The sequence below is a fragment of the Oppia nitens genome, unplaced genomic scaffold (assembly GCF_028296485.1).
Source record: "Oppia nitens isolate AA-2021 unplaced genomic scaffold, nextdenovo-longstitch-racon4-pilon3 scaffold12_pilon_pilon_pilon, whole genome shotgun sequence".
NCBI lineage: Eukaryota > Metazoa > Arthropoda > Arachnida > Sarcoptiformes > Oppiidae > Oppia > Oppia nitens.
Genome location: NW_026533191.1, coordinates 1,965,001 through 1,977,384, shown reverse-complemented (window position 1 = coordinate 1,977,384; position 12,384 = coordinate 1,965,001). Strand labels below are relative to the sequence as shown.

General features: G+C 25.1%; 3 protein-coding genes and 1 long non-coding RNA gene across 4 annotated transcripts in view; all 4 read left to right on the top strand.

Annotated features, from left to right (window-relative positions):
• Window positions 1-351: 351 nt before the first annotated feature.
• LOC128954702 (cytochrome P450 4C1-like) lies at window positions 352-2,743 on the top strand. The gene is made up of 4 exons (XM_054300303.1): window positions 352-517; window positions 671-783; window positions 898-1,180; window positions 1,698-2,743. The coding sequence occupies exons 1-4, from the start codon at window positions 352-354 to the stop codon at window positions 2,741-2,743; spliced, it is 1,608 nt and encodes a 535-aa protein (XP_054156278.1).
• A 4,026-nt stretch (window positions 2,744-6,769) lies between these two features.
• LOC128955557 (uncharacterized) lies at window positions 6,770-7,576 on the top strand. The gene is made up of 3 exons (XR_008484499.1): window positions 6,770-6,937; window positions 7,041-7,134; window positions 7,438-7,576. It is a non-coding gene; the product is annotated as an uncharacterized LOC128955557 (long non-coding RNA).
• Window positions 7,577-8,021: 445 nt separating this feature from the next.
• On the top strand, window positions 8,022-9,350 carry LOC128955545 (probable cytochrome P450 508A4). The gene is made up of 3 exons (XM_054301222.1): window positions 8,022-8,076; window positions 8,172-8,459; window positions 8,836-9,350. The coding sequence occupies exons 2-3, from the start codon at window positions 8,207-8,209 to the stop codon at window positions 9,330-9,332; spliced, it is 750 nt and encodes a 249-aa protein (XP_054157197.1). The 5' UTR covers window positions 8,022-8,076; window positions 8,172-8,206; the 3' UTR covers window positions 9,333-9,350.
• A 937-nt stretch (window positions 9,351-10,287) lies between these two features.
• Window positions 10,288-12,384, top strand: part of LOC128954691 (uncharacterized) — a 2,811-nt gene continuing 714 nt past the window's right edge. The window contains exons 1-2 of the mRNA XM_054300292.1: window positions 10,288-10,357; window positions 11,615-12,264. Of these exons, the coding sequence (XP_054156267.1) occupies window positions 10,288-10,357; window positions 11,615-12,264 (720 nt within the window). The remainder of the gene's footprint in view (window positions 10,358-11,614; window positions 12,265-12,384) is intronic.

Below are 12,384 nucleotides of genomic sequence, written 5' to 3'. Positions count from 1 at the left end.
ATAATTTTTGTTATCTATGAAATTATTATGGGAAAAAAATATTTTTATTAATCACCGTCAATAAAAATTATTTACAATTATGCCAATTATTTATAATTATTTAGTCAAACCATTTGGTAGAGATTGCCGTCTAATTAGGTATAGATATCGGATATCGGATACATTTTTTCGTAAATAAACAGATGTTTAACTCAATTTAATTAATTAATATATATTTATATAAATGGTTGAAAACCAAATTACTAATCTATAAGTTACTATAAATATTATAAATTAATTTATTAAAAAAAACAAACAAAAAATCATGTGTGAATAATAATGTTTGAATCAATTGTAGTGTTTTTTCAATATATGTTAGCAATATGTTTACTAATAATTTCAGTAATATATTTTTATTACAAACATAAAAACCGTTACCGCGACTCATGTTTGGCCACAATTCCCGGACCCCGACCCCGATACCCGCTGATCGGTAATTTAGATCTGTTTAGTATACCTGGTGTTCCTTATAATAAAAGTAAGTTTACAAAAAAAATGAAAATTGTTTTATTATGTTATTTATTTAATAAGATTTAATTAAAAGATAACTATTTAGATAATCATTCACCTATATATTTAAAAGATAATAAATAATTTTATTTAATTATATTTTAATTAATTATAATTATAGGTATTTATCCAACATTAATATCATTATGCAAACAATACAACAATTATGGTATTTATAAATTATTAATCGGACACAAACCAGTGGTTGTTATATTTAAATCTGATTTAATGACTGTATGTATTTGGTATTACCTAATTGTTTTATAAATCAAATAATACAATAACATATAAAAATTTTTTTATTAAAAAACATATTTTCTATATTAATACAAATATATATATATATAGAAAATATTTTCAAGCAATATCAACATTGATAAATCATATATATTTAACTTTCTAACCGATTGGTTAGGCGATAGTCTAGTCATGACTACCGGTTCTAAATGGAAAGGTAGACGAAAACTGTTGACACCGGCATTTCATATGAAAATACTCGATGATTATCAGCCATTGATTAATGAACAGACATCGATATTTGTTAAGAAAATCATTGATATATCCATTGATAGACAACAATATATTGATATCAGGGAACCGTTAACATTGTTAACATTGGATATTATTTGCGGTAATTAATATCTAATGAATAATTAATTATTTTTTTAAATTTTTTTTAAATAATACTTACCGTTAAATTGTGTTTTCTCTACCATATGGAGAATGTCAAAGTCATGGGGAATAATTGGAGTTTTCTCCCATATGAAAAATATATAGTTTTTTTTGACTTTGTATAATAATTTACTGTCAATTAAATTACCAGGGGTGGTAAAAAATGCGAGTTTTTTTACCATATGAAAAATATAGTTTTTTTTGACTTTGTATAATAATTTACTGTTTAATTAAATTACCAGGGGTGGTAAAAAATGCGAGTTTTTTACCATATGAAAAATATAGTTTTTTTTGACTTTGTATAATAATTTACTGTTTAATTAAATTACCAGGGGTGGTAAAAAATGCGAGTTTTTTTACCATATGAAAATGTTATTTTTTATTTTTGAATTACCATATGTGAAATAAAACACAATTTTACGGTAAATAAACACAATAAAAAACGCGATAAATAAATTACTACCGGTCCCAATTAGAAACTGCAATGGGCGTACAGATTGGGGCACAGTTAGGCAAAAATAAGACATACGTCCAAACCATTCACGATATCGGAGAAATATTTATGAAACGTATATTTTCGCCTTGGATTTGGTCAGACGTACTGTTTTATCGGACAACGATTGGCCGTAAATTTCGTAAAACACTGGAAACTTCTCATTCATTTACCCGGAATGTTATCAACGAAAAGAAAAATATGTTTATCACTAATAATAATAATAATAAGTCAGACAATAAAAAACAGATAAGTAATGATAATAATGACAATTATTTTTTAACAAATAACAAGAAAAGTATGGCATTTATGGATCTATTACTCGATTATCATATCAAAGACAATAAGCTGTCTGTGGATGACATACGCGAAGAAGTGGATACAGTTATGTTTGCCGGACACGACACTACATCAGTCAGTCTCGGATGGACTATCTATTTGATTGGATTGCATCCGAAAGTACAGGAAAAAATTCATGAAGAGTTGACCACAATTTTTGGATCAGACAACGACAACAACGACAACGACATCAATAGAGATATAACTTCGGCAGACATTCAACGTATGACTTATTTGGATTGTGTACTAAAAGAGTCGCTACGTATGTATCCGTCGGCACCACTTATTGCCCGCCGACTGGTCGAAGATTGTCCGGTCGGTGATAATAATGATAATAATAATAATTATGTCATACCTGCCGGTGTCGATGTCTTTCTAATGGTTCGACAAATGCATTACAATCGGGAAGTGTTTGCCGATCCCAATCAGTTCCGTCCCGAACGCTTCCAATCGGATTCATCGATGTCTCAGATAAATGCCTACAATTATGTACCGTTTAGTGCCGGTCCCCGCAATTGTATTGGCAAACGGTTTGCCATAATCGTCGAAATGATTGTTTTGGCGAAAATTTTGCTAAACTTTTCCATTGAATCACTGGAACCGTTAGATAGTATCGAAACATCCGTTGAACTGATGTTTCGGGCAAAAAGTCCGCTAAACGTTAGATTTATTCCTAAAATCTCTAATTAAAAATTTTTTTAGTAAAAAAAATTAATTTTAATTTTAGTTTAATATAAATTTAATATATTAATATAGTAAACCATATATTTTACATACAATAAAAAACTAAGCGCCCACTAGCTATGGTATATAAAATTTTTGTATACCCTGTATTATTTTCTATTTGAATATTTTTTTATAAAAAAATTAATTATATAAGATTAACCAAATAATAGCAAGGTGCAATTATCTGATCGATCATACAATCAAATATATTTTTTTTTAAATTAACCAATTTTTAAATATATTTAATTAAAAAACTTTGTCTAATAAATAAAAAGTAATATTGTTTATATATATTAGTTTTTGTATTTTTAAATTTATAAGTAATATTAATCTATGATAATTTATCATTGATAAATACAGTACATATATACAGTATATATATATATATGCTAACTAAAATTTTCCTCCAATGTTATGCTAATTACTTATTTTTTTTGTTGTTGAAAAAAATGAAAAATATTCAATAAAAACTGTTAAAATATATATAACTTCTAGTAATAATATAATTTGTGTTTTCCATATACTCTACATATGGTTATGATTAGGAAATACTACACTAATTGAAATAATTAATTTATTTTATAATTTTTTTTGAAAAAATTACTTTTTAAAAAAGTTTGTAATTTGACCAACCTAAAACTCACATAAAACTTAAAAAATAACAACAAAACTTGATTAATATATAAACAACAACAAAATTATTTAAAATTATATCAATTAATACATTATAATTATTGTTAATTATTAATTATTAACAAAAAATAAATAAATTAACATTTTTCTAAAAAAAAAATTATCAATACTTTAATAAAAATCAAATAATTAAACAGAAAAAAATATTTGTGTTATACAAGTGACAAAAAAATAATTGCTTAATAAAACTTTTTTAAAAAAAATTTTAAAAAATCAATTTCTATATCAACTTCTCAAACAATTCTGTATCGATCGCACGATTCGCTTAGCCTATAGTTACCGCCGGGTATATAGAGTATACACCTAACAAATTGTTGGCCACCGGAACTTAACGATGAAAACTGTTGGCCACCATCACTGGCACCAGTAGTCCAATCGTTAACCAATTGTATGATTTGTTGCTCTAAGTGTTCAATTTTATCGGCAAGAATCGACTGTGCCGTCTGTATTGGACACTGGAGATCGACGGCAGTCATGGCCACAATGTTGGACATCTGGTACAAAGCTGATTGATTGTCATTATCATCGGATGCTGATAGACGAGTAGTACAGGTGCTGCTGTCAGTCGATAGGCATTTATTTACGGCTAATAACTCTTTTTCAAACGAAAATAAATCGTTGACAATAATAATGTGGTCTTTGAAAAATTCTAACAACCGTTTCATGATTGGGTTACACCAGTCGCGCTCCGGTAGTTCAATACCAGTGCCATAGATTGTATTGAATACTGTTGTGTTTAGGGCAACAGTTATTCGGCGAATCTATAATTATAAAAGAATAAAAAATATATTAATAGATAAATTTGTATCTAAGATTATACACATACACATACACATACACATACACATACACATACACATACACATACACATACACATACACATACACATACACATACACATACACATACACATACACATACACATACACATACACATACACATACACATACACATACACATACACATACACATACACATACACATACACATACACATACACATACACATACACATACACATACACATACACATACACATACACATACACATACACATACACATACACATACACATACACATACACATACACATACACATACACATACACATACACATACACATACACATACACATACACATACACATACACATACACATACACATACACATACACATACACATACACATACACATACACATACACATACACATACACATACACATACACATACACATACACACCCGGCACACCATACCCGTAGCTTTTCGTCTAACGAAACGAAGCGACCGTTTTTAGCAATACTTTCAGTTTCGTCGACATTAGCTTTGGCCAACTCGAGTCTCGATCGGACAAATCGGTTCCACTGTTCGGTATTCATCTGCCGATAGTAGTCCTGATATGTCGGTATAATTTGCCGAATAAATGGTTCCAATTGATCGACAGCCAGTGTCCGGTTGTTATCTGGTTGGCCATCGCCGGACACTATTGTAAACAGACTGGTCTGTTGCGACCAAACCCGTCGGCATTTGTCCATTTGCTGACAATTGTATTGACCCCACGGCTCTTCGGTATTGTCGTCCATAATGAACATAAAGATAAAATCTTGTAACATATGATAGTATCTGCGCTCACAGATGACTGTCGGATAAAAGTAAGCGATCATTATTGTCGTTACGATAACTATTTTATGATAGTTTTCGGCCGATATCTGACTGGTCGGCAACTGTCTGTACGTCCAGTCGGTCAGTGTTTCCGAACCAATGGTCAGATCCAATGGATTTCGTTTGAATGGCAATCTGGTTGTAAACTTCGGTATCGGATATTTCAATGGATACTGACGTAACTGTTTGTCGCACCGATTGTATGGCAAACCATATCTACAACTATTACTAGTATTAGTTGTCATTATTATTAGTAGTAGTAGTAGTAATAAAACAATTAGTTATAAATTAGTTATAATTACTTAATAAGTAAAATAAAATAATTGAATTTATTTTTAAGCAATAATTGAATTGACTTTTTATTAAAGCAACTAAATGTACAGTTTATCCGATTTATTTGAACAGTAAGTGTAAAACTTATTAACAAATTGATTGGTTGTTTGCAATAGTTTTTTATATATAAAAAATTGTTTTTTTTTAATGATATCTATGTCTATGTATAATATAATATATTTATTATTTTTTTAAAATGAGCAATTTAATGTGCATAGCCAATACCATTTTAAAATTTAAAAAATTTACTCAAAAAAAAAAGATTATTATTTTCTATTAAAAACTAAACATCTGGATATTTAAATCAATAAAATTTTTGTTAACTTAATCACTTTATTTTTTTTGTATTTCATTAACTATGATAATTAATTAATTAATTAATACACACACACAACAAAACTAATGAAAAATTAATACATTTTTTGTAATTTACTATTATTTATTTAGTAAATTATTTTAGTTAGTCAAAAATAAAAACAATGTTTAATTTATTAGCATTAATATCATGGTGGACTATTTTAAAATTATTTTTAACATATCTAGTAGTACTTGTTGTACTGTTTTATTTGAAATTAAAAAATTATCCCCCAGGTCCGTTACCATTGCCACTGATTGGAAATATATTATGTAAGTATTTTAATTTAAAAAAAAATAATTAACTAATTAAGTATAACTTAAAATCTATATTAATTTATATTATATATATACTTTATATTTTTGTATATATATTTTTGTATATATATTTTTGTATATATATTTTTGTATATATATTTTTGTATATATATTTTTGTATATATATTTTTGTATATATATTTTTGTATATATATTTTTGTATATATATTTTTGTATATATATTTTTGTATATATATTTTTGTATATATATTTTTGTATATATATTTTTGTATATTTATTTTTGTATATATATTTTTGTATATATATTTTTGTATATATATTTTTGTATATATATTTTTGTATATATATTTTTGTATATATATTTTTGTATATATATTTTTGTATATATATTTTTGTATATATATTTTTGTATATATATTTTTGTATATATATTTTTGTATATATATTTTTGTATATATATTTTTGTATATATATTTTTGTATATATATTTTTGTATATATATTTTTGTATATATATTTTTGTATATATATTTTTGTATATATATTTTTGTATATATATTTTTGTATATATATTTTTGTATATATATTTTTGTATCTATATTTTTTGTATATATATTTATATATATATTTTTTTTATATATTTATTTATTTTTTAAAAACAGTATTTTGTAATTATCGTAAACACTGGAATTGGGTACTAATTAGCTTAACTAAAACATATGGACCGGTAATAACTATATGGATCGGTCCGATGCCCATAGTTTTCATATGCGATCTTAACAATAGGGAGGCTATGAATCAATGGCAGCTAAGTGGACGGGCAAAATGCAGCTTATGTACCCAAAATATATAATTATTATTATTATACAAACAATATGTTTGTTTTTTAAATTATACATTTACTAATATTATATATTATTTTATTTATTTTTTAAAAAGTAAGCATTTTATCTAATAATCATCAAATGGGTATATTAGGCAATGAAGGTAAACCAGTGGAAATTATGCGAAAACTTGTTTTAACAACAATAAGGTAATAGTTATTTCATATATTAATAAAAAAAATATATTACAAACAACTAAATACTTTTTAAAATATATACTGTATAATGATATGTATATAAAAAAAATAATGTTTTTGTAAGAAAAAAATGTTTTTCAAAAAAATTATTATTTTATTAATATGTTATTAAATATTATTTATATACACTAAACATAAAAGTATGTAGATCAATATATATATATATATATATACATATTATATACTATACTATATATATATATATATATTTGTTTTTATTTTAATTATTTTATTTTATTTTATTATTATTAACAGAAAATATGCTAAAAGCGATGATTTAAGTCAATTGTGTGCCAAAAGTGTTAGCAAAATGTTTGACAAAATCATTGCTAATGAGGGCCTCAATCAAGCATTTGATCCCAAATGTTATTTGGATGATATTATTTATCTGATAAGTGGACAAATTGTTTTCAATGAAAAGTATATATATATTTATTATAATAATAATATATAATTTTTTATAAAAATATTATAAATAAAAATATACATTTTAACAATAATATAATATAATTATTTTTATTTTTTTTATATTTTTTTTACATATAATTAGTATAGTTAGCAATCATCCAAAAGTATTGGAAAAATTTATATATAATTCAACAAAAATATTACACGAATCAGGAAATCAAATGCTTTTATACGATTTTCTACCAAATTTTCTGAAAATTTTCATGAAAAATCCGTTTACTAAAGTTAAAAATTATCATGATCATCTGATTAATTTTACTAAAAATGTCTATAAAAACAATGAACAAACATATAATGGAAAAATATGTCGAAATTTTTGCGATAATTTTATTAATGCAAAACAGGATGCAATCGTTGATAATAAAAAATGTTTACAATATTTATCAGATGATAATATAGTTATTACATTAATTGATTTATTTTTAGGTAAATATTTCATTATGTTTTTTTAAAAAAAAGTATACATTATATTTATATATATAATGTTATTAATTATTAATATTAATTATTAAAATAAATAGCATTAATTGAGACAACACCGCCAACTCTACATTGGATGATATTATTGTTAGCCTACTATCCGGACGTACAGTTAAAATTGCGCAATGAATTGGATAAGTTTATTATGAGCACCAGTAGTAGTAGTAATAGTAGTATAACAACCAATGTTGAACAACAACAACAATCAATTGGTCCAAACCATAAACACCAGTTTCCCTATACTATGGCATTTATTTATGAAACATTACGTTTTAGAAATGTGGTCCCATTTGGCCTACTTCACCGATCAATGGCTAAAACAACTATTGGTATTGTATTTTTTAATATTTTAGTATATATATATACATATAATGCCAATTAAAAATTTTAATTTGAGTAATATATCGTGTATACAGTTAGCTTTACACTAAGCAAGATAACTTAGTAAACAGTTATAACTTATATTAGTTAAGTTATATACAGTACCTTGCTAAATAATTACTCAAATTTAAACTTTTAACTGGCATAAACTATATACAGTATATAGTTTATATACTATAACTATACTATACTACAACTAAAATATATAGATAGACTCATTTCATTGAAATCAAATCAAATCAAATAATATAAATTAAAAAAAAAGTTAATATACATTATTAATTGATTGCTATTGTATTTAAAAAAAATAAAAATATTAATTAGATAATAAATATCCCGTTCCCGACAATACGGTTGTCTTATTCAATCACTACGCTATACTAATGGACGACCAACACTGGCCATCGGCCCGAACATTCAAACCCGAAAGATTTTTAAGTGGATTCAATGATAATGATAATACTAATAATGACAATCAAACAACAACAACGACCAGTAGTGGACAGTTAGCATCATCGCGGGTTAGACTAAACAAATCGCAAGCATTCATGCCGTTTGGTTTCGGTAGACGTCAATGTCTGGGCATAAAACTGGCCGTAAATGAACTGTTCTATGTTTTGGTCCAATTTTTACGTCTAACCAATAACTATGATATTGTCTATGATACAAACTGTACGGATAAGCTTCAGTCTACTACTACCGGTGCTACCGGTAATGATGTCGATGATGATGTCGACAATGTTTTGGATGGCGATAATATATCAGTTATCGATCAGCTAACTAAACCGTATAAAATAATATTAAAAACTAAATCAAACTAAACTTTTTAAGTAAAATAATAATTAATTTTCGTTTATTTATCATCAGATTTTTATTTTATTTTATAAGTATGTTTAATATATAATTTTATTTATATTTGTTGTTAATAATATTTTAAACACTTATTTTTTATATTTTTAAAAAAATATATATCAATAATAAACAAATATTTGGAATCAATTAATTTATTTTTTATTTATTTTTTGTAATTTTAAATTAATTTTAAAGTTTATTTTATTGAATTAATAAATTGTTTAATAAATTATTGTAGTATACAGTATATTAAGTATTATAACTACAATAGACATAGATATTAGGATATATACAGTACAATAGGATATATACTGTATTAATATTTTTAATACAAAAAAAATACAATAAAATTTAAAATAAAATCAATATATAATTTAATATATTTGCGTCAATAAACAGCTATATGACCTATTTTATAATTATAAATTAGTTATTGAATGATTAATAATTTAAGTTAAACATAATTAAAAAAAATATTTAGATAATATTTAATATTAAATTTATACATTATTATTATTTTTTTTGTAATGGATAAAACTTTTTTATTTTATTTTTTGAAACAAATGATTAGTTACTAAAATATATACTATAAATCAATTCAAATGTTTTATCAAAATTCAATGATTCATAAAAAAAAGTACTGAATATAACTATTGATGATTTTTTTTTAGTAAATAAAAAAATTTTAAGTGCATTTTTATTGGCAAATATATCAATAGCTTTTGACGTTTTTTTTAAAAAAAATAAATAAATAAAATAACATGTGGTACTAATAAATCAAATTAATAGATAGCCTATTGTTTCCACATACTTAAAATAATTATGTATTTTTTGTTTTGTTTATATTTTTTTTCTTTAAATAAATATTAGATATAAATATAAGGGTTGCTCGATTTCAGGGGGTGGGGTATAGGGTAGGGTAAAATGACACAAAAAAACTTACATGAAAAAAAATCATCAAAAAATCTTGGAGATATAGTGGTATGTAAAGCAAGTTTTTAACAAAATTTTAGTAAATTCCCAATATATTCCCAATATATTCCCAATATATTCCCAATATATTCCCATTATATTCCCAATATATTCCCAATATATTCCCAATATATTCCCAATATATTCCCAATATATTCCCAATATATTCCCAATATATTCCCAATATATTCCCAATATATTCCCAATATATTCCCAATATATTCCCAATATATTCCCAATATATTCCCATTATATTCCCAATATATTCCCAATATATTCCCAATATATTCCCAATATATTCCCAATATATTCCCAATATATTCATAATATATTCCCAATATATTCCCAATATATTCTCAATATATTCTCCATATTTTACATTTAAAAAATATTTCTAATTTAACTCTTTATTAATTTCAAAATATTATTTTCTCATACATAATAATTATTTTTACGAAATTTTAGAAAAAATAATGTAGTTTTGTATACAATTTAATTTTAGAATATATATATATATATATATATATATATATATATATATATATATATATATATATATATATGTAGTATTTAATAATGAAACCTAACTAATATATTTTATTTATAAAGTTTGAAATATATGAAAAATAACAAATTGTCTATTTAGTTACTATTTAATTAATAAAAAATGTTTTAACTATAAGTTTTCGACTATTAAGTTGACCCAACTCTACAAAATGTAATATTTATTTTTAATATCTTGATTTTTATTATCTAAATATCATATTTTGCATATAATTACTAAATAAAGTATATTTTTTATGTCTAAATATAAAAATCATTAATTTGTCTATTATTATGTTAGATATATTTACTATAAAATAATGTTATATTATGATAAAAGGGGGGGGGGTAAGATGACTTACTCACTTACCCCTACCTCCCCCTCACTAGCAACCCTGCTGATATCATAAAATATACAATATTCAATAAATTAACATTTATATAATTTGTTATCAATTAATATTATAAAAAATATATATATATTTGTTATTAAACAGATGTATAAAATCAATTATATTAAGGTATATAAGCAGATATAAAAAAAATTAAATCACATTTTAAAGAATAAAATAATTTTTTAATAATTAATTAAACTTTTGTTTTGTACAGTGATTTAAGTGCAAAATAAAAGTAAGTAATATATATGTTTATTTAATATAGATATTATATATATTTATATTTTTGTAACAAAAAATGTATTTTTAAAAATATCATATCATTTAATTGATTTGATTAGTGACTGATGAACGCCGGGGACGCCAATACCCGGTACCAGAATTTCGGTCAATTTTCACAGTCCGATGCAATCCGTTTAACAACGACACTAAACGGACGGCCGAACTAACAAAATGGTGGTCAGATTATGCATTGTTGCCGGCCGACAAATATCGGGGTCGTGTCGGCGATGCTATGCTCCAGTTTGCTGCCTATAACTTTCCCGATTGTACCGACTGGAACCGATACGCCAATCTGGTCAAATGGTTTGGCTATTTGTTTGTCTGGGACGACCACAACGAGACACAATACGGCGATTTTGATCGCAGCAATCGTACGGCTCGTCCGATTGTTGACCAGTATATACAGTGTATTGACCGATTGGAGCGTATGTTTGACATAAAATGTCCGGACAAACTGTCTACTAGTGCTACAGAAAGTATTGATTGCAATAGTGTAGAAGCGGTTGTGGTTTCGGGTGATTATATACCAATTCATACATGGAAACCGTATGTATTGTCCACATATGCTACCGTTGAGGCTATTTTGACTGATATGAATAGTGTTCAACGCTATCGATTCATCGACTCGTGGCGACAGTATCTCAGGGGACAGGACTGTGAAAATCAATTAATTGAAGATAAAGTTATCGACTTTGATATCATAGAAAAGGTATGCTAAGTAAAAGTGTATGTGTGTATTTGTATGTGTGTGTGTATGACTGTATATGTGAGTTTATGTTTGTGTGTTTGTGTATGTGTGTGTATGTGTGTGTATGTGTGTGTATGTGTG